This window comes from Grammomys surdaster, unplaced genomic scaffold (genome assembly GCF_004785775.1).
Source record: "Grammomys surdaster isolate TR1022 unplaced genomic scaffold, NIH_TR_1.0 577, whole genome shotgun sequence".
NCBI classification, from domain to species: Eukaryota; Metazoa; Chordata; class Mammalia; order Rodentia; family Muridae; genus Grammomys; species Grammomys surdaster.
Genome location: NW_021604996.1, coordinates 428,971 through 456,776, shown reverse-complemented (window position 1 = coordinate 456,776; position 27,806 = coordinate 428,971). Strand labels below are relative to the sequence as shown.

The 27,806-nt window shown below is 46.0% G+C and overlaps 1 protein-coding gene across 1 annotated transcript in view; it reads right to left on the bottom strand.

The window, feature by feature from the left end:
• The window catches only part of Rasgef1c (RasGEF domain family member 1C), a gene marked incomplete at its 3' end in the record, with an annotated part of 72,319 nt that overhangs the window by 9,089 nt on the left and 35,424 nt on the right, over positions 1–27,806 (bottom strand). Inside the window, exons 2-7 of the mRNA XM_028781900.1 lie at positions 13,054–13,236; positions 12,784–12,906; positions 11,494–11,631; positions 9,485–9,685; positions 8,843–8,917; positions 407–496 (exon numbers count right to left, since the gene is read on the bottom strand). Coding sequence (XP_028637733.1) covers positions 407–496; positions 8,843–8,917; positions 9,485–9,685; positions 11,494–11,631; positions 12,784–12,906; positions 13,054–13,230 — 804 coding nt within the window. The remainder of the gene's footprint in view (positions 1–406; positions 497–8,842; positions 8,918–9,484; positions 9,686–11,493; positions 11,632–12,783; positions 12,907–13,053; positions 13,237–27,806) is intronic.

Below are 27,806 nucleotides of genomic sequence, written 5' to 3'. Positions count from 1 at the left end.
AAAAAGTAATTGGGTTTGGTATTAAATAAAGAAAAAAAAATAGGAATAGGTTTATTTCCAATCTCATCGTTGGCCTGGACTTTTAACATGGAGTTTCCCAATTCTTAAAGGTTAGACCCTTTTATCTCCAAGGCCCAAGTAAGCTACACAGCCCAGATGCCTGAAGCAGACAGGTCCAGACTGAGGCACACCCTCAGTAGCCAGCCCTCAGTCCCCAACAGTCTAATTTCCATTTGGCTGATGGATCCACCCTGAGATCCATCTACAGAGGACATTCACTGGAGGGAAGAGGTGAACATGGTCTGGTACAATGGTCCAGCCAAGCCCTGGGTTTGGGAAGGTTGGGATTCGATACATCCTTTTGATCCCCAGGTAGCCTCTGGCTGGCCAAGCTGGCTTTACTCACCATGCAGATTTCCGTTGCTACCAGGTAGCATAGTCTGTTGAACCATTTCACGTAGGCCTCTACGTTGTTCGTCTTGTCATTGAAGCGGGGCTAGGAAAGACATGCCAGCTGAGTCTTCTTGTTGATAACTTTTTCATGCTCAGAATCAGGTCACAGTCATTATAAAGAACCCAGACAAGGGAATAATCTCAAAGTCAACCAGAAACACAGTAATCTGCTATGGAACCTCCTGGTCTTCTTCCTGTAGGCTGGAGGTCCTGGGTTTATCCCCAGAATCACAGTGGCAGGAGAAGGCAAAGAGGGGGATTGGGGACTAGAGCTCTGCAGTAGATTGCACACTCACAATGTGAGAGGTCCTTAGGTCCATCCACAGCACCAGATGATGTACAGATACATCAATTAATAAGGCTGTACTTCAATATCATGAATATCACACAGAATCAACATTTATTACCCATCAATTCTGTATTTGCAAATTTGTGTACTACTTCTTTTCCTCTCTTCCAGTAGCTTGCATTGCTTTCCCATTCAATGGTGTGCAGGGACAGGAAGGCAAATTGTCTGAGCCACTTGCATAAGCATTTCCAGCTAAGATTGAACTAAATAAAGCTGCTGTGTCTTGTTTCTGCTCATACTGTGAGCAAGGATCCTTTCCCCTGCCTCTGTTTAGTCTCCCTTTTCTTTTCTTTTTATGTTTTGGAGAATAGTTTCCATGTTTTGAAAGGATTCCAAGAATAATACTGAAGTGATATATTTTATTTCTAAGCACACAAAGGCTATGGTGTCTCCGACAGAGAAAACATGTGCTAGATAGTTCTCATTTATCTATGACTTATACAGACATAGATAGCCAAATAGAGAGAGATGGATAGACAGACAAGTGGACAGACAAACAGATAGATGGAGAGACAGAAAAGTAGGTAGATAGATTAGATACATATACAGATAAATATTTCCTTTATGTGGTGCTTGGACATGCTCGGCAAACATTCTATTTCTAAGCTCCAGGTCAGACTGAGGCATGAACTGGCCTGGCCATTTGCCCTAAGCTCAGTGTTAATCAGTGATGCACATTAGATATGTGTCTTTTACACATGAGCACATAACCACAGCTAGGTGTTGATTGCTTGTAGAAAATATTGAGAAAAGAAGCTTGCACCTGATGCTGCATTTCCCCCCAGGAGCAATGGCTTAGGATTTGCTAATGTGATATATTCGTTGGTGTTCTAGAACATAATTAGTGGGAGTAACAAAATCAACTCTAAGTATCTATGTATATATGTATGTATGTATGTATGTATGTATGTATATATGTGTATCTATATCTATAGATTTCCATTTGAGTCTTTTCCTGAGTCATAAATGTTTGGAGAAAAAAATTCAACCTATGCTGAACATTCTATGTATTGTAAATACATGGACCATTGTTTAAATGATTAAACTTAAGGTAAAGAAATATGTATGTTAAAACTACTGGAGTGATATTCAATGAGTAGAGGAGGTATATGGGAAAAAAGTGTAAAGAAAGGAAAGAAACAGAAATGGGAAGTCAAGGAAGATGATGACAAACATCACAGGAGGGGATGAGGACAGACCCTTGAAGATCAGCAACTACAGTCAAATCCTGTTTCTTGACATTTTCTAAGTCAAAGATGTAAATAAAAGAGAAGTAGGAAGTTGCATATTTGACATATGTCACATTCTGAGAATTCCAACTCTGGTGGTTCAATTACAATTTTTCAGTTTTATGGTGGGCTTATCAGGACAGAAACCCCATTGAAAATAAAGGAGGATTTGTAACATCTGGACAGCATTTTAAGGAAAAAAATATTCTAAGGGAAAAGCATTGTAGAAGCAACTAAAGGGTAACCACACTGTGATAAGAGGTTCAATTCCTTACAAAAATATCACGAGTCTAAACATGTTTGTGCTGAGTAACATGTCTTCAGAATAGGGAGTTAGAACTGGGGAGATGACTCGGTAGGTAAAGTGCTTGCCAGACAAGCATGAAGACCTGAATCTGATGCCCCGATCCCCCCCCCCCCCCCACACACACACCACATGCACGCATGTGCACCAAGCTTGGTTGCATTCACCTGTAATCCCAGTGATGTGATTGTTATATTGATGAAGAGACAGAAATAAATCACAAAAAAAGGTAATGGTTCTCCAACATGGATGAGAAGAAATTTAAAAGAGTAGTTGCCAGTGAGTAACTTTGTATCTGTAAACACGAAAATTTAAGGAAAAAGGCTAAGTTCTTGAAACAATATAAGAAGTTACAAAGTAACTTAAGAGGAAAGAGAAAGGCAAAAGCCAGCTACCCAGGAGCCTGAGGCAGGGGAAGCCTAAGTTCAAGGCCTAGCTGGACTAGTTAGTGAGCCTGTTACAAAATAACAAAAACAAAAAGGAGACTTGGTGAGATCGAGGCTAGCCTGATCTACAGAGTGAGTTCCAGGACAGCCAGAACTACAGAGAGAAACCCTATCTCGAAGAAAAAAAAAAAAAAAAGAGAGAGACTTGGGAGTGTAGCTCAAAGGTAGAACCAAATGGCCTTAAGTTCCAGCCTCGGGATTGCTTTGGGGCAGAGGATAGAAAACCTAAATAGCTGTAGAGTTACTAAGTAACAGTGAGAATAAACAAACAATCCAGCAAGAAAAAACTTGAGTGAGTTAAAGAAAGTTACTCCTCTAAGAACTCCAAGACTCATGAGTTTTCACTGACAAAAGCTGATCAAAGCTCCAGGAATAGGTAATGCCAGTCTTCTACACACAACAAGAAGTTAAGGTGCTGTAAATAGTGTTAGGTAGAAGAGCAGCCGCTCAATCTCACTCGTGAGTGATGGTGGCAGAATCTCCAAACAAAACAGCACGCAAGACCCAGGAATACAGAGAGACAGGGGTTATCTTCTCCTTATTTCAGAATCATAAGGTGGATCCAACATTGATTTTTAAAAGCTAGTAAAAACAGTCTTTTAGTAGTGTAGAGGAGAGAAGCAACACATGAGTTCTGTGAGGATGTGTTATTATGAAAATATCTCTTACATCCAAGAGATGGGAACTTTTGTTGGACCTTACAACCAAGGTAGTTACACGCCTTAAACTCACTTAAGACTGATTGGTGTCCTGCTGTGCACTCAGCCTGTTTATTCAGCCTACCTCTCCTGGAAAAATGTTAACAACCATCCTTGTCTTAGATTTCCCACACAATCAGCTTTTGCAGCCTAAGCTTGTGCATAACTTTAATCTTAAATTGCGTTTTTCTTTCATGCCCCTGGCCCAGAGCAATGCGTGGTGTGTGTGAATGTGTGCTATGATAACCATTTGCTGAAAATAGCGAACAGGACAAAAGAGACCTTGTACAATAAATATCTGCCACCAGCGCTGGAAAGAGCACGGAGATAGACTGTTTGCAGGACCACTTGTTATTTGGGAAGGTTGGAACTGGTAGTTTCATTCCTTGTAAAACTCAATTAAAGTATTTCTGTATAGTAGCCTTCCTCGTGTTATGCAGTCTGTTTAATAGAGGAGGGCAAAGCCCTTTGTTAGGGACAGATTCACAAAGACAGCATTCAGCCAGGCACAGATTCGGACTCATCTGACAGATGGACAGATAGGCGACAGAACAGAAACCATAAGCCACACAGACAGAAGACACATGGAGAGGAACGGAGAATTCACATTTGGGCTTGCTCTTGGTCAAAGTCCAAGAGGACACATGTGTCGGATCCTTTCGTTAATATGATGCTGATGCATACTGGCACATCTGAGACTATCTGTACTGCCTTTAATCTATGCAGGGTAATAGAGCCAGAGAACGAAGTCACCAAAACTCAGCAACCATGCATGTGAGACCTCCTGACACACTAAGAAGCAAGGTACTTTTCCAACACTTGAAGAAATCATCTAATAGCAAACACTCTATCTAGCAGGCGTGCTAAAAGTGGTCCTTTTAAAACTAGGAATAGAAGGGTGTCATTTCTCAACACGTCTGCTTAACGTGGTACTGGGGTGCAAGCTGGTGCCATAAGTAAAATCAGGTGTCCTGCATTAAGTAACGATCTTAGCACTTCAGAGATGTAAAGTGATGGCGGAAGATCGGTAGACACCTCCTGTCCCTCTGATACCAGTGGGATTTCTATTTCATGGTTGCCATAGAGATAAAAAACGGATACTATTTTAGGGGCTGGTGGGGTGGCTCAGTGATTAAGAGCACTTGCTAGAAGCTCCCAGCACCACCTGGTGGCTCAGTTGCCTACCATACAGGAGGCTCTAGGTTCAACCCCTAACACCAAAAAAAAAAAAAAGGAGGAAAAAAGTCCCATTCAGTACCATCAGTTACAAAATTGACATAAAAAAACAAACAAACAAACAAACAAACAAAAAACAAACAAAAAATACCTCACAAAAAACTGTTGTTTTGAGGCTAGCCTGGTCTACAGAGTGAGTTCCAGGACAGCCAGGGCTACACAGAGAAACCCTGTCTTGAAAAACCAAAAAAAAAAAAAAAAAGAAAGAAAGAAAGAAAAAAGAAAAAGAAAAGAACACAATGGATAAGCAAGGTCAGAGATATGGACCAAGTGATAAAGGAGGTGCAGACCATGGGTTTTCTGGGTCACGAGAGTAGCAGACCATCTTCAGAAGTGTCTGGCCACTTACAGAAAGAGGAAAAATGCAAGGGTTACTGGGAAAATTCATGAGACCTCAACTTTTTGCAAAACAATATATTCTTTGAGAAAAGAGGCAAAAGGCCAGAAACAGCCATCGTTGCCTGTGTCATATCCTCAGTAGTATGGAGCTTATATATGGCTCCAAATTTCCTATTGAAGATATACAAGCAGCAAGCTACCCTGCAGCGGTGACACCAAACCATACTATTGTCCCTTAACTCGAGCCATGACTGCAAGATCTTTTGTATATACTACCTGTACCACTAACCTGGGAACTCTTTATTCTCCCCTCCTCAGAATTCTATGTCTACTCAGAAGGAAAGTGAGCACTCAGGGGCAGAGGGCAAGGACTCTACCTTCACTCCTTCAAGCCACCTAGTCATACCTTTCCTTCATGTCCTTGATGCCCAGGGTACAGATAGTGTACAAAGGTTTCTTTCTTTCTAGTTCTTTTTGTTTGTTAGACAAGGTCTCACTATGATGTCTTGGATGCCTGGAACCTGCTGTGTAGACCAGGCTGGCCTCAAACTCACAGAGACTGCCGCTATCTCCTGAGTGCTGGGATTAAAGCATGTGCCTGTGCATGTGGTGGGTGTGTGGAGGTGGGTTAAGCCAGGATCTTTCTACAAAGCTCAAATTAGCCTGGAATTCCCTATGTAGTCCAAGCTGGTCTTGATCTAGGATCATTCTACCTCAGCCTCCTGCATACTGAGAGTGTTACAGGAGTGGGCTATCATGCCCTCTTATTTATGAGTGTAGATTCTTAGACAGAAAGACCTATTCACATTAAAATCTGTCAGTGTTTGTGCAAAATATCTCCAAATTGTTAAACAGATTTGGAAAGCAGAATGCAGCATATAGCAGCATATTTAATGGATTTCAATGGAAGTTAACAGAGGAGATGGGGAAAATTTGAAGGATAGTAGCTAGAATTTTCTAAGGGTTCTTTATTGGAAGATATCGTCAAGGAAGCTCATCTAATCCCAAGTAGGTTCTAACAGCATTTTTAAACTAAGCTAGAATTCTGGCTAAAGATCTCAAGCAAGTGCTCTACCACTGATTTAATTCCATTCCTCTTTTTACCTTTTCTTTTAAGTAAAGGTCTTTCTAAGTTGCTTTGGCTGGATTTGAACTCATTCAGTAACCAGGTAAAGGAGAACGAAGCGTTCAACTAATAACTCTAGAAGAGGATGTGGAAGGATGAAACAGTATTGCTGGCATGGTGGCACATGCCTGTAACCTCAGCATTTGGAAGGCAAAGGCAGGAAGGAGGAGCAGGTCAAGATCCTCCTTGGCTACACAAGGAGTTTGGGGCTGGCCTAAGCTACAAATACCTTGTCTCAAAAGATTTAAAAAAAAAAAAAACCAAGAAGAAAAAGAAATTCAGGGTGTTACAAGAATACTAAAGGAAACATCACATGACTATATAGAAATTGTGAGTTTAGAACTGTGGCTAATAAGAGATGCTTAATGAAAAGAGATACTGAGTCAGTCTACAGAAAACATGTGATTAGACACAGGATGGGAGTTATAATTCAGGTTATCTGATATTAATATAATACAGTGTGCAATGCAGTCTTAAAAGATAACTACGCAGTAAAAGCTAAATAGCATTTTAATGGCTATAACCACAAAACAAGTGAAACAAATCCAATTTCAGGCTTCTATGTGGATTTGCACTAAAGCCAATTTTGGCTTGTCTTTAGTTCTCAGAGGGAAAAACTACAGAATAGTATGATAGTGAATATGGTATAATACTGAAACATATAAATGGCAAATTAACAGTATTAAGGCTGAGCTTGGCTCTTGGGGATATAATACATGCATTTGCATCTCTGCTGTTTTTCTTGTCCAGGCTGGCCTCGCACTCATGATCCTCCCACCTCTGCTTCCTAAGTGTCGGGAGTATAGATGCATGCCACACAATACCTGGTCTCCTTACTAATTTCCCTGACCTTCAAAGTGCTTTACTATCTATAAAGTCAAAGTATTTCCTTGTCTATAGAGCAGAAATAAGAAATGCATTTTATAAGAAGCCTAAATGTGCTGGGCAGTGATGGTCCATGACTTTAAGCACTCTGGAGGAAGAGGCAGATGGATCTTCGTGGCTTTGAGGCCAGCCTGGTCTACAGGAATTCTAGGACAGCCATAGCTACACACAGGGAAATCCTGTCTCAAAGAAACAAAAAGCAAAACCCAAGAAAACTAAGTGTATAAATATATAAGATGTGGTGATTTACATATAACACTGAGTATTGCTATTGCTGTTAAATTCTTCCACTTACTAATCATCACCAAATGTTAAATTCGGCTCATTTTTCCTATGTTCTGGAAAATGTCTCTCTAATTAATCATAGATCAAGCTCTTCTGGTCTTACTAACTCCGATTCTGAATTAAATAGATGTTGAGTAAAAACTTAAAAAAAAAACTGTTGTTTTAAGGGCGAGCACCTGAACTGACCACTGGTTTTCACTGAATATCATTTTGACTTGAAGAATGACAGAGAAACTCCCATTATTCAGACTTCAGCATTTGACTGATCTTGCCTTGAATAAAAAGCCCATCACTTCCAAGAAAACTACTCACAGCATTTGTTGCCAATGGTGAAGTCCAAGCTTTCAAGAAAAAATTGGGAATTTACAAAACCCTCACCCACCTCTGTGAGCCTGACACCCTCTGAGTTTTCATGGGTTTTCTCCCCAACAGTGGGGAGATCTGCTCTACTCCGTGTCTCTGTGTTTTTTAAAAAAGATGTACGGCGCTATAAAATCACATATTCAAGGTGTGTTACAGTCCAGTGGACAACACGGTGTATGGAAAGGTCACTGATACATTTTTTGGATCTCATGTTATGATGAATGTTTAAAAATTAGCACTTGCATCTGGCAAGAATATGGACGGACATCTCATAAAAATGTCAAATATTTCAAATTCTCAACTACATGCCTGTGAAATTCGATCTCCCCTCCCTTCCCTCCAGGGATTGGGACTAGAATGAACCTAAGGGGTTCCCGAGGGAGGAAAGGATTCTGCCCGTGAGCTCCAGCTCCTAGCCTGAGGAAGCGCATCTGCAGAGTGGATGCCATTGTTCATCCACCTAGTAAAGTCCTGTGATCTTTACCAAAGCATGGGCAGCTTTGTTTTCTGTCTAGCTAGCTCAGAGGGAAAAAAAAAAAAAAAAAAAGAAGGGAGAGCAATTACCACTACAGCATTAATTTGCGCTCCTTTTTAAAAGGCAGGGATATAAATAATGGATGCTTCCAGTTCTGACTGGATCTAGCCGGTTGGTTAGATGCCCTATTCCTATAGCTGGGGGACCCTAGGAGGAAAGAACTAGCTCTAAATGCTAGTGTGGCTCAACCCTCCCAATCTTTTCAAGCCAACGAGCACCAGCCAGCACTTCCTACGGTGGCCGCTAGAGGACACCAGCGCCTGCCGAAACGCACAAGGAGGATTCCCCAGGTCCCACCAGGCAAGGTGCACCCTGTACTCTCTCTCGACACAAGGTGACAGTGGGCTTCCTGACTCTCCCTCCACCCTAGCTCAGTGAGTGATCTGGCGGGGTATGTCTACCCAATCCCCTGGTCTCTCTGGGACTCAGTGCTGGACAGCTGAGCTGGAAAGGCTGGGTGGAGTGTCCATGGCCCCTCTGTTTCGCTCTGGGCAGCATCAAGGCTTTCCCAGATGATGTCCATGAGATCTCCCCGTTTCGTGGCCGACACTGGGTGGAGGCCATTATAGTCTCAGCTCTCCCAAGAACCTTTACCTTTGTGCCCGCCAGAGGGTCCTTGTTCACAAAAGCCTGGACAAACTCCTCGGGCCCAATGTGCCTTAGTCGCTCCTGCATGGGGAGGGGAGAAGAGTCAGAACAGAGGGAGGGGCACACGCTGGGAGCTGGGAACGAGGCACGTCCTGGAAGCCATCAAGGGAACAGTCAGGGGTGCAAGTGTGGCAGGGAGGTGCCAATTTCCCTCCATTATCTCTCTCTGGGGGTCCTTTAGCCTCTGTATCTACACAGAACCCCATGTGCTTGGGGTGAGGTCAGCTCATTCCCTTTACCAACATGAAAGAGGGTTCAGCTGCTACTCTGGAAAACTGGAGAGCAGCCTCCCCTACTTCCAGTCCCACGTGTGTGGGACTCAAATGGCAAGTTCCTTAGGTCTGGGAAGACCACACAGTGAATGGCATCAGAATGAGAGTTTGAACCCCGTTCCTCTGTCCTCAGCCTAGGCCCTTAGCTGGCACCTGCAGACCTCCTGTCCCAGGCCTAAGAATCCTGAGGGACTGCTCTAGAGTCTTCTGCAGGGGTCCACTGGGCCTGGGTCCCTGGGCTATGCTGAGATCAGGAAAGACAGGATGGGGGCAATGTTTGCTATGACCAGTGGCTCCTTCCCTGGGTCCCACTCACCAGCTCCACATGGGTCAGTTGCTGGGCCAGTGTGTAGGGGTCACTGCAAACACCTAGGAGCTCCCTGTGGATGGAGGCTGGGGGCTTGGTCCTGTAGGAGATGGGCTTGTCGGCCCCCACCAGGCCTTCTGGTCCCTGGCCAAGTGATGCCAATTTCTGGTGCAGAGTCTGCAGGAGCTGGTGCATCCTGTTCCCGTAGGTCTAGGGGTAGGGGGAGAAGGCATTTAGGCCTGAAGTCCCACATCCCAAACTCAACCCCAGCTGCAGGTTCTTGGGCTCCTGTGTGTGTGTGTGTGTGTGTGTGTGTGTTGTGTGTGTTTTGAGTGTGTGTATGTGTTTTGTGTGTGTGTGTGTGTGTATGTGGTATGTGTGTGTGTGTGGTGTATGGTGTGTGTTGAGTGTGGTTTTTGTGTGTGCTTTGAATGTGTGTGGTGTGTGTATGTGGTGCGTGTATGTGTTTGTATGTGTGTTTTGAATGTGTGTGTGTGTGTGTGTGTGGTGCCTCTGTGGACAAGGCCAGGTACCAGCAAATATCCTGGGACCTGTCCCATCCTGAAAAAGCTCCTACATGGACATGTGGTAGTTGGGGCTGAAGTGAAGACCAGCTGGGGAGAAGGCTGTGGGTTACAGGTTGGGGATGAGAAAATGCTTCAGGTAGAATATCTCTGGCTAAAATGTACCAGCTGCTTCTGGGCATTGGGGCAGAGAAGTTCAGGCAAACCAGGGAAGGAAGGAAAAGGAGGAAGGACAGGCACAGGTCAGACCCAGCCCTGGAGGATTGGCCTCTTACTGTCTCCAGTGAGAACCATCCTGTCCTCAAGCCTGGCTTTGAACCAGGCTCTGGACCAGCCTCACTCTCCTGCCTCAGATCCTGGCAATGCTGCCTTCCTCACAGGACCCCAGTTAGAATGATGCCACATGGGGCAGGAAATGCCATCTTTGTTACAAGAACCCAGCCCAGCTCTGGGCATGCGGGGTGCACTTGGTGAACAGGGCAAGGACAAACCCTGTTAACATGGAGCTCAGAAGGACAGCCTGCCTTGGACTGTGCCCTGAGCTGGGGCAGGGACAAGAGGTTCCTTAGGGGCACCTTCTACTTACAATGAGAAACCCATCATCTCTCAGAGACTCTATTTCTCCTTTAAATTTTTTAAATTAAAAATCAAATTAGATTCATACGTGTTCATCTGTGTGCAGGTGTGTACATTTCAGAGGCCAGACTAGGGCATCAGTGCCCTGGAGCTTGAGTCACAGGGAAGGTGTGATGCTAGTGTGGATGCTGAGAACTGAACTCGGGCCCTTCTTCCTTTAACTGCTGAGCCATGTCAGTCCTAGAGACACTATTTCTAAAGAGAGATGCCATTCGCTTAGCTGGATTTATTGAGATATCCATATATCCCAAGAGTCTTGGCCTTTAGCCCACAATAGACCCCTAAGAGTGTTAGCCTGTGGTAAATATTACTCCTAGAGACATCTCTACTCCATATGTGCCAAGGAGCTAGCCTGAGAGTTGGCAGAGGAGTGGCAGGCAGTTAGGGAACTTGCTCTCTCAGCTACTCTTGGGGTTCATCTGTGGAGCCCTCCTCCTGTCCCAAATTATAGATCCTTGGCCATGAACACTGAATGCCATCTCTTCTCTACATGGTGAGCAGGCCTGTGGGAGGGAGGCCTCTGTAGGCCCCTGGAAGGGACCTTTGCAGGTGGCTTAGTGGGTTACAGAGCCACTGCTGCCACCAGTCCATCTGAGCCCATGGTTGGGTCTTATTCGCTACCTATTACCATTGCCAAGACAAAAGGGAGAGGTAGAGATAGTGGCCTGTTTTAAACAGGGCCCTGGATTCCCTCTCAGCCATGCGGGGCCTGGCTCCTCCGTGGGCTCCAGAGGGCCCATTGAAGGTTTATACTATGCAGTCTGGGGAGAGAAGAGCACAGAGGAAGCTGGTAACAGGCTCAGGTCCTGGGTGGGAAGGTACAGGAAGGGGAAGTGACTTCTACCCTGTCCGGCTCACCTCGTCACATGGGGAGATGCGGCCAACCACGTCTGTCAGGTGTCCAATGGTGGACTCCTCTTCAAAGTCCCGTGGGAAGGTCTCAGTCCACTCCGCTAACAACTGGAGCAATTTGGCACCAAACTTCCGGACTCGGGCCTGCAAGGCAAGCAGAAGCAGGGGCCATTTGGTGGGCTGTAGTGAGCCTCTCTCTGAGCAGGCTCTGCCCTTCTGGGTTATACCGTGGTCCCTGGCAGTAGTTGTGGCAAGCCTCAGGCTATCTGTGGCCTGCAGCAGGAAGAGAACAACAAAGTAGAGAATGGGAGGGGAGATTCCATGACTCTGCTCACACAGGGGACTGAAGTGAGGCAGACACATATTTTGAGGCCGGGTCCATCTCATTTCTACCACCGACAGCATCCCTGGTCTCTCTCTTTGCTAGCGTCAGGCTACCTTAGTTTTCCCATGGGGCTCCCCATCTCTTTTCCCAGAGAAACAGGCCCAGCTAATTGACTCAGGGCTGGAACTATATGAGTACTGGCCAATCAGATCCCAGGATTCTAAGGCATCACATGTAATACCTGTACACAGATGAACATGTGACCTAAGCTAGGTCAATCAAATCTCAACCTTTTACCTTTTAAGGTCTTTCCATGTGATTCAGAGGTTAGAAGGTCACCCTGACAAAGGAGGCCACCTATTACTGTGCAGGAGAATCAGCCAGTACAAGGTGAGGCCTGTGGTCCCAGATGAAACCAGGGGGTGAGCATCCGAATATGAAAACCCATGTCCTATTGGGTGATTTGGACTCCTCAAAGAGAAGTACCCAATGCTGGGCAGGCACATGAGTTAGCCATGTCGCTTCGCTTGGGCCAGTTGAAGCTGGGTTTATGTACCCAGCCTGACTGACATAGATATAGAAAGTTGTAAGTTACAGGATCAGACAGGGAGAGTAGGAAGGGCCTGAGGAGGCATGACATAGAGAAGTCATGTTCACACAGAAATAAAATCTAACTGAAAAGAAATCCTGCAGAGGCATGGGGCTATCCCATGCTACAGGTGGTAAGGGCCCTACAGACTAGGTTCCGGGGACTCAGGTCTGGCTTTAATAGATCTCACAGGACTTTGGAGAATGGCACAGGGGTAAGGGTAACTATTCTTGCAGGTCCTGGGCCTCAGGTAAGTCAGTGGCTTAATAGGCTTCCTTTCCAGAGGATGGAGCAACCACTGCCTCCCCCAAGCTGACATCGTGAGGTCAGACCCAGGGGATACAGATGCACTCAGAGGGCCCTGGCCTGCCTAGGTCCTCACCTTGTCCAGCACCGGCTTGTCCAGCTGTTGCTGCTCTATGCACAGGTGGCACACCCGAGCCAGGAGCTCTCGGGGCTCGATGAAGAGACGAGAGCTCAGCAGGAAGGTGAAGATGTAGGCTTTCTGGTGAGGATACCACACAAAGTCATCAGAGCACAGAGGGTGTGTCACCAGCCTGCCCCCACTCCCCAGACACACGAGCCCATTTCCAGCCCTGTCACCTGCGCCATGCTCTCCTGCCCCTTCCCCACTGCCTGGTGGCTCACCTACCTCGGGATAGTAATCGGCTGTGGGCACAAGGTGCTGAATTAGGGTCTCCAAAGAGGCTGAGGATGGAGCTCCGTCCAGGAGGGGCTGCCCAGCCTGCTCGCCTTCTGTGGATTCTGTAGGAGGCGGGCTGAGGCTGCCTGGGGTGACCATGTCCGAGGCAGTCAGTGTCCGGGGCATGCCTGCCTGCAATGGTAAGAAACAGTTGGGGGGGCAACCTGAGCTGGGGCCCACTGATTCTCTGGGTTCCAGTCTGGAGAACTGTGCCTCTCACTGTCCACACTTAAGTTCAGCGAGTACATCGTGAGAGGCTGCCAGTGCCCCCCACTTTATAGCCCAACTCCCACCCCCATTTTCTTTTTTTCTTTTTTCTTTTTTCTCTTTCTTTCTTTCTTTCTTTCTTTCTTTCTTTCTTTCTTTCTTTCTTTCTTTCTTTTTGAGACAGGGTTTCTCTGTGTAGCCCTGGGTGTCCTGGAACTCACTCGGTAGACCAGGCTGGCCGCGAACTCAGAAATTTGCCTGCCTCTGCCTCCCAAGTGCTGGGATTAAAGGTGTGCACCACCACTGCCTGGCCACCCCCATTTTCTTATAGCCTCCCCAAGTCTTTCCCCGTGAACCATCTCTTCTTTACCATGTGTTTCTCCGGAAAACACATCCTTAATAGTTGGTTATCCTTCCGCTTCTCTCTATCTTCATAATTCAGGCTGGACTGCAACTCACAACAATCCCCCTGTTTCAGATTCTTCCATTGCCTGGACTCTAGGGGTGAGCTACCAAGCACAGGAAAGTTGTTTGTCCAAGTTCTTAATAGCCACCATCTTTCCCCAGGTACTGGCCACAAAAATAGGCTCAGGGATGATCGTGACTCAGATTAGGGGTTCAGAAGCAATCCCAGCTCTTCCTTGACACTTGGAAGCTATTGTTCCCCATGAGGTCCTATTGACTGGACTTTGGGGAGGCTCAACACTGGTGAGTTCATCTTGACACCGTGAGGAGCTAGGAAAGTAAGCACACGCTTTTTGGAGGGAGACAGCTGGGATTGACCTCCTGTGCGCACTACCTGAGGACTCTACCACTGAACTATCATCTCCAGCTTGCTTTGCTACTTTTCATTTAGAGACAGTATCTTGCTAAGTTGCCCAAGTTGGCTTTGTATGTTCTCTGTAGTCTAGGCAGGCCTTGAACTTATGGTCCTCCTGCATTAGCCTACTGAGTAGCTCTTCAGTGGGGCTATCCCTGCTTCTGCCCAGCATCTCTCTACTCCAAAGCCATGTCTGACCCCTGGGGACATCAGTAGATTTTCACTGTGAGCCATGTTGTAGGCCTGGGGGCTTCTGTCAGTTGCTGGTGTAGCTAAGGACCCTCTGCATTAGTGTCCTCTCTATGCAGGCCTCCTCTAGACCAGTGCTGAGCACTTCAGTGGCCTGGCCAGCAGAGGGCGCGCGCACATTTTTACAGGGAGCCTGTGCTTGCTCCCAGTTCTTCCACACATGCTTGGAGGTCTGTGGGTGTTGAAACAGTTCCAGCCTAGACAGTCAGGTCACCCTGTTTTCTCAAACACAGAATCTTATAGGCTCACCCCCTGAAAGACTCTGGCTTTGGATTTCTTTCTCTGTCCCCCAGAGACTCTGAACTAGGACTGAGGGGGAACTCTCCAGAGGGCTGTCCACCGTCTGTGCTGTGAGAAGTGCTGGGATGGGGTTACAGAATTAGCGAGTGCTTGGTCAGTCCCTGTGGACGGCAGCCTGGACAGTCCTGACCCTGGCAATAGTCGCAGCTTTATTTTTACCTCCCTACATTCAATTTTCAGTCCTGAAAATGAAATTTTCACAAACCACCTCTTGTCCATCTGTGCGGGGAAGCCGATGCAGATGAAGATGGTGGGGGTGGGGGTCCTGAAGATTCTCAGTGGAGAGGGTAGCTATCTCTAGAGACAGCAGGTGCTAGCTCTGTCTCATGCCTGTGGCTCAGCACCTGGTTCTTACTTTACATGCCAAACTATGTGAGCTCCAATGTTCCCCTCTTCCATGTAATGTCTGCTACTCTCTTCACCCTGTAGCCCATCCTGGATTCCAGTCCAATTTTCTCCCAGATGGGCCAGTGACAGCGTGGAGGTGACACTGAAACTCTATGTGGGGTGGGGCAACAGTCTGCAGGTCGTGGGAACAGTCTGCAGGTCGTGGGAGAATCACGGAGGGATGTTGCACAAGTCAATCAGGGAAACAGAACACCCCTAGGCCTAGCTTAGCACTGGGCACTTGATGCTGGGTCCTTGGGGGTGGGTGGCTAGATCCCTAGCTCATGCTATGAGCTGAAGGAGTGTCCTACAAGGATGACCTGAGAGGGGACAGGCTGCCAAGTAGGAGCTTGGGAAGGTCACTAACCTGAGAACTGAGGGCAGGAATGAGCCTGTGGAAAAGCATGCCTGTCATGGGACCAACAAGGGGAAGGCGGGTGATTATGAAAAAGTGTGCTTAGGTTGACTGAGGCCAGGTGGCGGGTCCTAAGTGACAGAGTGGAAGATGAGGGAGAGCACAGGGTGATGGACACATCAAGCATTCGTGTGTGAAAACATGTCTTTCCAAGAAGCACGCTGAGGCTCCAGGCCATGCACTCATGCCCTTTCCTGTAAGTATGGATGACTCTCGGATCAGTTTCTTATCTATCGCCGTATAGTTTCTTCACACAAATGCAATATAAACATTTATTTTCCTGTTTCTTTATTACCCACAAAATAGCATAGCCCCCACACTGTCCCATTCTGGGTTCTTTTCATTAACAATACATCTCAGAAGTCTTTCTGCAACAGGGTTTGTTTCATTTTATGCTTAAAATCTTTTGTTTTAATTTTTAAGACCATCTTATTCACTGTTGTATGTCCAGGAGTAATTTCGTAAAGCCAGTGGTGAAACAGCCTAAATGTCCATCAGTGAATGAATACATAAACAAGAAATACTAGATATATATGATGAAATATTATTCTTCCTTAAAGGAAGAGAACATTCCAATATGTCGTACAGCATGGAGAAACACTGAGGACTTTGAGTTAGGGGCAGAAGCCAGTTACAAAAAGACAAAAGCTGGTCTGGGGAGATGGGTCAGCAGTTAAGAATGTATCCTTCTCCTGTAACTCCAGCTGGAAGGAATTCTATGCCCTCTTTTGGACTCCAGGGGTCCCTGCACTCTCCTTGCTTCCCTCCTTTCCTCCCTCTACCTGTCTAAACTTCTCTCTTGGCCTTTTTGGTGGTATGCATCAGCAGGCTTCATAGTGCTGTAACAAATTCCTAAGATAGTATGTATCAAGATGTATCAAGATGAACAGTTTATTTCATCTTTCTGTTCTGAAGCTTCTTTTTGGTCAGTGACCGGCTGGTCTCATTGTTTTTGGCCAGTGGAGGCCACCATGATAGGTCGCTTAGTAGTAAATAAACTCACTCGCCTCATAGCTCATAAGTGAAAGAGAAGAAGGACAAGCGCTCAGCTGCCACAGTCCCCTTCGAGGGCATGGCCTCCATGAACTGAATAGCTTTCACTGCGTTACACCTCTTAAAGGTCCCCCGCTTTTCACCCAGCTTTCATGCATGGGCTTCTGGAGGAGCAGCAAGATCCAAACTAGAGTGAGACCCTGTATAAGTTACTAGGATCATTGCTGTGATAAAATCCCCTGACAAACACAGCTTATGGGAGAAAGGGCTAATTTGGTCATGGGCAGAGAAGTCACGGAGGTTGGAGCTAGAGGCACCCAGTCACATTGCACCCATAGTGACAACGCAGAGAGTAATAAAGGCTGGTGCTCAGCCCAGCTTTTTCCTTTTTATGCGATCAAGAGCCAGAGCTTGGGGTGGTGCCGGTTCCTTCTGGAGTAAGTGTTCCCACCTTCACCTAGTCAAAATAACACCTCACGGGCATGGCTGGAGGCTAACCTAATCAAGGTAATTAATTCTTCATAAGTGAGCCTGGAGCTCTTTGGCAATCAGCACTAACCATCACAGACCACAAAATAGATGAGTCCTGTCCAATAGGTCTGGCAGGTATTTTGGGGCAACCGTTTGGATACTGCTGGGGTGAAGGGGTGTCAGTGCTTTTGAACTGAACCAAGATTTGGTTTTGTATGCCAAGCTATTCATATCCCAGTGTCCTTTCACACCAATAAAATTCTTGGCAATATAGTCCCCTCCCCCCACAAAAAAAAATAACCACAGAAAGAGGCTCTGGAAAGAAAGGCATATGCATCAGCTGTAATATGGCTCCTAACTGAAGTGGCCAGGCCAGGCCAAGCCTTGTTGTAGATTTGGTCTAATGCTTGTATTATGTTATCTGGGTTTCCCAAAGTGCATGAGAATTCATAAGTAAGACGCTAAGAGTCCCTGCCCCAAGTTGGTTCTGATTGGTAAAATAAAGTTGCCAGCTGCCAATGTCTGGGCAGGGAGACAGAGGCGGGAATTCAGGATTCTTGGGCAAAGAGACCAGGGGAGAAAGGAGAATTATCATGCAGAGAAAGGAATAAGATCCAAGCTTGAGAGCTACAGAAGAGAGAACATACCAATCATGTAAGAGCCAGGGAAGAGTGGCTCCAGCCTCCCCCCACCCCCCAATTGGGTCTAGGGTAGCAAAGATGGAATATAGATTTTAGTAAGTAATGACTCAAGAGTATCAGAGGGGAGGCATTAGCAACATGGAAGCGTAGGAGTGGCCCAGCCATTGAGGTGCTTAAGGCATATTAAATATAAGGCTGCATGTGTGTCTTTCATTTGGGAACCTAGAACATTGTGGTGGTGTGGTGGGTGGTGAGGAAGACGCACCACTTCCTGGGTGATTAGAGCCATTAATTAACTACAGCAATAAAGCCTTACACTGCTAAGTCCATTCTGTGGCTTGTCCTGGTAAGTCCCCTTGTTTATCACCCTAGTGGAAAAGCTGTCAGTCATCTACTGTCATGTGGATTTCACTGTGTTACAGTCACTGCTCCCAGGCGTGTTGAGTAATTTTTGTCATGAACAGTGTTCAACTTTGCCAATTCTTGTTCTGTATTGAAATGACTGTGCATGTGTATCTGTGTTTTCCTGTGAATGTGTATTACATCAAGTTTCGGTTGAACCATCCTTGGATTCCACCAATAGGTTCTACTTAGCTCTCTTGTATAATCCTGTTTAATGTGTTGCTAAATTTGGTTTGATAGTTTTGTTGTTGCTGCTGCTGTTAAGGACTTTTGCATCAGTGTCTCTGAAGAAGTATTGCCCTTGAGTTTTCCTTTATTGTAGTTGTTGTGCCTGTTAAGCGTTCGCAAACCTCGAAAGACCACCAAGGAGTCGATTCTGATGAGATCACACTAGGGTCTTTTTTATTCAAGCTTGAGCTCGGGCCCACAGCTGACCCTGAAACAGCAGGATCGGAGGGTGAAGCCCCAAGCCCAGGTTCAAGCAAGCAGTTATGGAGGCAAGCAAACAAGCAAGGGGGTTTCTACCCTGGCACACATCTGATTGGGGGCTAGTATGGAATTTTGTCATCCTTTAAAATAATTGGCTGGCGCTGGGAGCCAAACCATAAACTTAACTTCTGCTTTCCACTTGATGGGTTATCATTAGGGAGTGAAGTGTCAGGGGCAGGCTTGTTTGAGAGTAACCTGGAACTAGTGCTGGGTGCAGGCTTGTTAGTTAACTAACTTGTTAGTCTGAACCCAAGAGTTGGTCTGGTCTCTCAGTAGGGTCCCTGGATCAGACCAAATGCTTGTCATATAGTATGAATTAGGAAGCATCCCTAACTTTGCTTTGAATTATTGGTAAGAGTTTGAAATGATTTCTATTAACTCTTCACACACTTAACAGAAGCCACCAAGTCTTACACTTTTCTCTGTTGATGGCTAACTGATCTCTTAACTAGTCTCAGGGCTTTGATTACTAACCTGATCTCCTATCTAGTCTTAGGGCTTTCTCAAATCTTCATTTCTTTGTAATTTGGATGCCATAACTTTTGTGTTTCTAGGAATTTCCATTCATTTTACCTAGCCTATTCGATTTCTTGGCATATAATTGGGCATGGCACCATGACATCCTCTCAAATGTCTGCAGCATTGGTTCCCTTCCGTTGTACTTCTTTCTCCTCAGGGTTTTTGGAAGCTCTTGGAAGAGGTATGAGTCCCCAGGTTTCTCTCGGGACAGGTGTCTCGGGGTAGGTGTCTAAGGGTCTCAGCCAGCTCAGGGCATTGGTAAAGTTGCTAATCTGCTGGAATGTTTCTTCAGCAACAAGGAACAACCTGTGTCCTTAGGGTCTGGGATATTGAACACAGGGCTCTTTCCAAGGGTCTGGATAAAGAACTTGCTCTGCTTACTTGGGACAGGTTCTGACCTCCAGAGGTTTCAGTAAGAAACAAAGTCTGTTTCTCAGTCATGAAGTGGAAACTTGAAGGTTCTTTGGAAATTCAGTTGGATGGTGTTTTGCTGGGACAAGCACACAAAGGGACATTTAGCTGAAGAGGACACAGGTGAAGACTAAGGCAGACTTGTAAAGGAACGTTTAGCTAAAGCAGACACAGGTAAAAGGATGTTCTGCTAAGACAAGCACATAAAAAGACACGTGATAAAAGATTCCTTGCTAACAACACACATGTACTGGTTCACCTTACTGTGTGTAGTTGAGCTGCATTTGTTGAGACTCCGTAGAGAGAAACAAGAAACTTCTGTGGTGTGCTACAGTTTCTCGCTTCTGTGGATTCGGACTGTTTGACACAGTGATGTCAACTAAGACAGACACACATGCTGAGACAAGACCCGTGGAGGACACATAACATTTGGAGGGTATAAATAGGACTTGACAGCCAATGGCTGAGGCTGAACTTGGCTTGCTTATAGAGCTATCTGTACAATGTTTGTGGGTCTCCTGTCTTTGCCGATGTTCACTTCACCTGAGAGAAGCACAGCTGAGGACTTCTGGCATTCCTCCTAATCCCTCCTGCTGACTGTAGCCAAGACAGAGGCCTGGCTGTCTCTGCTAAGTAGTGCCAACACTGCTGATTTGTGTTTGCTATCCTGACTCTACCTGTAGCAGGATAATTTCCTGCTACTGCTACATTGTATATGCAGTGGAGCTCTGTGATTGGGCAGTATGAAAGGTAGGCGGAGTGAGGAGTTGGGAGGAGAGAAGGAGCGGAAGGGGAGGAGAAAGGAGGAGAGGGGACAGCCATGGAGAACCATGGATGGGTCGAAAGCTGTCCTGGGTAGCAACTTCAATCAAAAGGTTAGATATTGGGTAACAACTCTAATTGTGTGGGCATCTTGTTAATTGCACATTCCTAAATATATAAATCCTTTAGATAATCTTTAAGCATTAAGAGTCATCATTCTACCGGGTACCTCCGGCACAGCGGGCATTGTGGCAGAGCCAGCCACCACATTGGTGTCTTGTGAGCCTGGCTGTGGTGCGCTTGGCTTCTGGCCTCTTCTAGTGTGGAACATGGTGGCTGGAGCTAAGCAGAGCCACCCCACCATTTAGATAGCGAGCCCACCCCACGGCTTTTTCAAAAAATTACCCGTTACATCTACCGAACTAGACTACTGGTGTATCCTTAAAGTGTTTGGGAGTGAATGTAGCTGCCACTGCTGACCTGTGAACTGAACTGCTGATTTTCAGACAACACAGAAGGGAGTTGCTTCAAAACACCCTTCAAAACAGGTCCACCCCCGACACTGTATCCTTTCTTTCCCACTACCTCTGGTGGGTGGTGAGCTACAAGAGAAGTTAGAGTGTTTAAAAACCATCATTAAAAGTAAGGTTTGAAAAAAATTAAAGTTACACAGTCAGTTAAACCTTAAAGGATGATGTTCTTTAATTAGACGGTCTCTCACTTCACAGCAACAAACACAGGCCTTAACACGAGTAGACAAGGTTACCAGTGGAACACTCGTGGACTTCCCTGGATCTTTGGGCTCCCAACTCTGGACCAAGCTTTTGTCCTTGATCCTGTGAAGTGGGACTTGATAAATGTTGAGTTGAGGACAGTCGTGGCTTAAATATTCAGCAGGGCACAGAGTCTGGGAGCTGAGGAAGGACCACCCCAACATGAGGAATCCTCAGTATAGCCTAGCCTTCCAGCATTGAGGATGCCCTTGAGCCGTGACCTGCTGGATTCAGCTGAGGGAGAGACTCCAGTGTCTAACCTGACCCTCCCCTGGCATAGGAACATTGTGGTTGGCTAGAGGAAGCCACTCTATACGGGGTTTGACCATGCCATCTCATTTCTAGCTTTTCTGATCTTGTCTAGCTAGCCTCTAGGGTCCCCATCTTCTGCTTTGGCAGAAACTGGGATTGAGGCATGTCTCGTTCCACCAGAGGGACTCCTGCCTATTCTCTGTAGCCTGAAGGATGCTGTGGCTTCTCTCAGGCTTGAGGCTTTCCCAGGTTGAGAATTCACCTGGCTTCATCCGCAGGGGGCTGGTGACAGCACTGTCTGGGAGAGGGATGCTGGGCTGACTTATCTGGGGCTCCAGATGGCCCCCTGCTCCCGCTGACAGATCCTGCTGCTTCCACACGTCTAGAAGCAGTGGGTTTGGAGCTCGGGGCACTTGCAGGCAATCTGTTGTTGCAAGCGGAGAGTACCAAGCCTCGCAGTAGATTGGTAGCTGAAAATAGAGTCCTCCAGAGAGGGATGAGCTGGCTTCTCCCTACTCCATTGTCCATCCTCAGTCACGGTGACAGTTATTTCCTAAACTTTACTTTGAAGAGCTGTCTCACTGAACGGATCCCCCAAACTATAGCAAAGGGCTGATGTTTCTTTTTCTCAGTGACAATGCTTTTTAAATTTTAGGTTGAGACAGGGTGTCCCACCATGCAGCTCTGGCTATTCTTGAACTCGAAATGTAGACCAGGCTGGACCTGAACGTACAGAGGTTCCCTGACCTCTGCTTCATGAATGCTGAGATTAAAGGCGTGCACCATCACATTTGGCTCTAATCACTGTGCTGCTATTGTTGTTGTTGTTGTTGTTGCTGTTATTATTATTATTAATTTATATGTCTGAGTGTTTACCTGAATTATCTATATGCACCATGTGCCTGGTGTCCATGGAAGTCAGAGTGTGTCAGGTCCCCTATCATGTGGCCCACAAAAACCCCAGATCCTCTGCAAGAGCTCTGAGTGCTTTTAATCCCTGAGCCATCTCTCCAGCCCCCAGCCCCATACCAAACCCCACCCCACCATTGCTTCTTTGCTTCCAGAAATCACTTCTTTGTACTGGCTAGTCATGGAAACTACAGGAAGAGTGGGAGTGAATGAATCCTGGTCAATAGAAGTATAGCATCCTTTTCCCACTGAGCTGGTGGGCCAGGTTAGACAATTATAGTAACTCCCGAGCCTTATTTGGAGACCATGGAGAAATGTCCTTTTGTTATTTCCCCCTCATCAATAAAACAATAAAAAAGGGTCTATAAGCATTCAGATAATTTAAATAAAAACAACTCTTATTACAATAAAACAAACATCTGTGACTTCCCAAGCTAATACAATAAGTGTTACAGGTACTAAAAGGTTTATCATGCCCTTCTGTTCCCAGCCCCACTATTCACTCTAACAATTGCTGGATAAACGTCTTGACTTTTGTGCTAATAGTTACCTGCTTTTATTTCTGACTTTACCTATATATCCATCACTAAGCAATATGTAGCAATATATTGCTTAATTGATGGAGATTTAGGAAATGAATTTATTAATGGCTGAGCAACGCATCATTAGGTGATTTTATCATTATGTGAACATTGGTACATGCTTATATAAATCTAGACCAGATGGTGCAGCCTATTATGTATTATGTACCAAGGGTGTGTGTGTGTGTGTGTACACATACATATGCATTGCTCCTAGGACTATGAGGAACAAAAAAATATGAGAGTAAACCAAAGACAAGAGAAAATGACTCCATCAAGAGAAGTGATAAACATGTCTTTTCAAGTCGTGACCATGTGACATGGCATACTTGTTATCAATGGTGATGACTGTTGTGTTTGATAAAAAGATAAGGAGAGAAGGAATGTGTTTGGTGGATTTGCAGTCAGGTGTGTGGGAAGGGAGTGTTTCTGCAGGCCCATGCTGAGGCATCTGTTCCTGCAGAGGGAGTAGCCACACAGAATAGTGTAGAATAGAGATTATTCAGGGAATGGGGAGGGGAGTTGAGGGGCAGAGAGAGAGAGAGAGAGAGAGAGAGAGAGAGAGAGAGAGAGAAGAGGAGTAAAGGCCAACCATGAGTGTGTGGAGAGAGAGGGAGGAGGGGAATGGAGAGGGGGGGAAGAGAGTAAGGGAGAGAGAGGGAGAGAGAGAGAGAGAGAGAGGGAGGATGGGGCAAGCAGCCCCTTTTATAGTGAGTGAAGCACACCTGGCTATTGCCAGGTAACTGTGGGGCAGAGCCTAGACGGAATGCCAACATTGGCTGGTATTGTTGACTAAGTTTCAAACCACAGAGGAGATGGGCCTTTAAGCATGCCTCTGGGGAGTTATCTTGATTATACTGATTGCCGTAGCAAGACTTTCCCACTGCGGGCGTCAAGCGTGCCTGGAATGGGATGCTGGACAGTATAAATGGAAGAAGGAGTGGAGAGCAGCACCCATGTGACTGTTTCATTGCTGTCTTCTGACCGTGGATGCAAAGTAATCCGCTGACTCAAGCTCCTGCTGCCTTGATTTGCCTGCCGGGACGGGCTGCACCGTGAACTGTGGTCTAGAACAAGCCTTTTCTCCCTTATGTTGACCCTGTGGGTATTTTATCACAAAGATAACAACAACAACAACCAGACCTAAGACATCACATATTATCATTGTTAGTTCATTGTCCTTACTAACAGGAGCTGTGTCTTAAATTGACAATGTCCCACCTAGGCTTATAGGTTTGAAACTTGGCTCCTAGCCAGTGCTGTTATTTGGGGAGATTGTCAAACCTTTGGGGCATGGAGCTTAGCTGAGGGAGTGCAAAAGATCACTTAGAAGGTTGTGGCTCTAATCTGAATCCTCTGTTTCCTGGTCTGGTCACCCACGTGGGGGCCACAGTTCCTGTCACCGTCCGTGGTCAGGAGCTATGCTGCCAGGTCTTCTCTACCACGATAAACTAGAGTATGCTGATGCTGTGAATCAAAATGAATCTCTTTTTCCTTATGTTGTTTTTGTGAGGCATTTTGTCATAGCAACCAGAAAAGTGGCTAAGACAGAAAACCAGAGCCAAGAAGTAGGCTGTTGTCGTGATGAACCAACCATGAAGTCCACAGGCCTTTGCAAATGGGGAAGGGAAGGCGTGTGGAAGAGCTTAGAGATGTGAGGGAGAGGAGCGCGGAGAGCTCAACGGGCCATTTGGGTAGGAGTTTAGATAGAAATGTGACAGTAAAGACGATGCTCCGGGTTCGGACGGGAACAAGGACTCTACCAGGAATAGAAACACAGGCCATTTCTGTTATACTCTGGCAAAGAATTTGGCTGCATTCTGTCTGTGTCCAGACAATTTGGGTGAAGCTGATTTCAAAAGTAATGATTTTCAACAAAATTTTCAAAATTGGTTGAAAATATTTCAAAAATGGTATCACATCCAGGCTGCAGCATGGTTATTACTTGCTGCTTCTAGCTAGATTTGCAGAGATAATTTGGAAAAAGTAGAGCAAAAAGATGTGGGAAATGTGCAGCTTGGGAAAGAGGAAGAGCATGAGTGCATTCAAAGCTGCAGACAAGGTGGGTGTAAGCCAAGGGCCTGTAATTGTCAAAGAGAACATGTGCAGTTTATACCGTGACAGCAGGAAAGGTGCTTTGCTGGTGAGACCTTCAGTGTGAAAAAAATGCAAACTCATTTAAAGACTTTCCTTTGAAAAGAGAATGTCAAGGATATGAAATCTTTAGGATACCTGGCTCAAACAAAAGAAGTATTCTCCACGATTCGAGTGTGTAAGCATCTGCAAGCTACTGCAGTTGTGATCAAAGCAGGGCCCTGAGCTGGCAGCAAAGCTTGGTATAACTCACATGGTGCCAATTTTACAGGCAATGCCAAGTGCCAGAATTGTGAATCAAAGTTCCAGAAAGAAGCCTGTGAAATCAGGCCACATGTAGCAGGATCAGATTCCCTGCTTGGATCTCTGAGTGGACTGTACACATGGCTTTAAAGTGAAGCCTGAGTTTTAAGGAACCTCTAGGATGCTTGAGATTCTAGGAGCATGAAATATCTGTTGGCAGAAGCCAAAGAAAGGGTGAAGCCTGCACAAGAGCAAGCCCCTGTGTTGAAGGCAGCAAAGGTTGTAGGTGTGATCTCAGATGGTGCCATCATGAACCCCTATGCCCGCTCTGCTCAGATGGGAGCCACTCTGCCACACCTTCTCATCATGACGGATAGCAGGCTCTGAGAGAGTGAGCCAGAACAGCTCCTTCTTCCCATCAGTAGCTTTTTTTTTCTGTCGGGTATTATGTCATAGACAGTGAAAAGTAACAAATGTGTCAAGGGTTACTCGTACATAGTCCTTTCTATGTTTTCGGCATGGAGTAGCATGGAGTATGGTAAAGTTTGCCACCAGCACCGCCATGAATACGCAAGCAATGTATCATACTCTGACATCACAGAGTAGTAAGCTCTGTCATATTTGTAATCCATTATCAGCCAAAATGTTATATAGCACTTGACTGTACTTTGAAGACAAAGGACAGTTGCAAGGGTGGCCTGCCTCCTCTGGATGGAGGCTCCAGGAAAAGGTGTGTGTGTGGATTAGTCTCAAGGCTGGGGTCTCACCTCTGCTTCTTTCCCAATAGCCAGAGAGGTTGTCAGCATGGTCTTGGGAGTGGAAAAGTGTTAGACTTCAGTGCGCAGCTTAGAACAGACAACACCAGACCAAACGGTTCCAAGGAGGGGTAGTTATTCAGGGCAAAGGGCAAAGGTGGGGAAGAGAGATAGAGGAAGATGGCAGAGAAAAGAGAGCTAGGTCAGGGAGTTCTGCCTATTTATATGGGCGGTGATGTAGCCTTTTCCCAGGTAAAGGTGAGGTAGCCAGGTGGATTCTGGGAGTGTATGGCAGTTGCCTTGGCAACGATGTAGGGTTGCCTAGATGTGATGTCACTGAGTTCGGTCCTGATACTGACAAAAAGGACTCAGCACAGCTGGGAGCCTAGCAGGGCTGAGTTGTGGACTAGACCCTGGACATGTCAATGAAATAGTCAAAGGGAAAAGCTGCCCTGTTTGCTCTGCTCCTAAGTTTACAGTGACCCGTCTCTAGAACTTGAGGTAGAAAGTGAAAACTTATGTGAGTGACAGGGATATCCTCAGCAGAGCAGAAAGGAAGAGACCCTCAGCAGCATCCAGTGAACAAGAAACAAACACTGTTGACAACCTCACCCGGGCCCTCCAAGGCTTCTGTCCTCAGGGTTATAACACAGCCTGACAGAGAATAAAATGTCCTGCTTGCAAGCCTTACTCTAAGTCAGCAGCAATCAGCATTGGTGGAAGGACAGGCACAGCGAGCCAGACAGCCCAGAAGCAGACACGCACAGTCAACTGGCCTTTGCCAAAGGCACAAGAATGATGGGATAGAGAAAGTATCACCTCTGTAACAGTGATGCCAGGACATCTGGATCTTCTCATACTAAAGCTAACCTAGGGCGGTTGAGTGGAGGCACTTGTCACCACACCCAAAATCCTGAGTTCTAGTCCCAGGATTCACATGATGGCAGGAAAGAACTGAATCTTACAGGTTGCCCTCTGACCTCCATGGGCATGCTGTGGCATGTTATAGCATGCATGTGACTCCCCTCAAATAAAATCTATAAAAAAGAAATCAGTGAATACAGACATCACATTCTTCACAAATATCAAGTGGACTTGGTCTCTAGCTCTAACGTAAAATATAGACTTATAAAACTGGAAGAGAATGGAGGAGAACACCTAAGTGAGCTTGGGCTTTTCAGATTCAATGCCAAGGTTCAATTTCCATGATCCGGGAAATGAAGAGGTAATATGCTGGCCATGAAAAGGCGCTGGCCATCAAGAGACTAGAAAGAGGAAGCACAGACTCAGGGTAGATGTCATGTCATAGCATCTTCCCTGTGAGCCTCTGGGGCTTTCTGACTGGGTGCCATCTGCTATCAGAACCTGGGCATACTCTGGCTGAGTCTCATGACCTTCCTCCATCTGTGGTCAGGGGTTGATTCCCCACAGAGGATGAATTAGTGTTGGTGACACATAAAACCACTTCTTGGACACCTAGGTTCACCCACCTGGCTCCTTTAGTGGAAAAAGACGTACAAGCTGCTGCCACCCACATTACAATACAACTACAGTATTACCCCTTCATCCATGCCAGCTTTGCCTCTGGAAAATGGCTCCTTGGTTGCAGGAAAGCCATGTTAAGTATACCTGTCACCAGTGATATGGTACGGGAATTCTTTTAACGCCTTCAGAGCTAGAGCGATGGCCGAGCGATTCAGAGCATTTTGCTCCTGTGTAGGGGACTGGAGTTTGGCGAACTCACACTAGACAGCTCACAGCCACCTCTAATTCTAGCTCTGGTGTCCTCTTCTGTGAGCACATATACTCCTGAGCACATATCCATGTGGCTGGAGAGATGGCTCAGTGGTTAAGAGCACTGATTGCTCTTCCAGAGGTCCTGAGTTCAATTCCCAGCAGCCACATAGTGGTTCACAACCATCTGTAATGGGATCAGATGTCTTCTTCTGATGTGTCTGAGGAGACCAACAGTGTACTCACATACATAAAAATAAAAAGTTTTTTAAAAAAAGGAACATACCCATGTGCA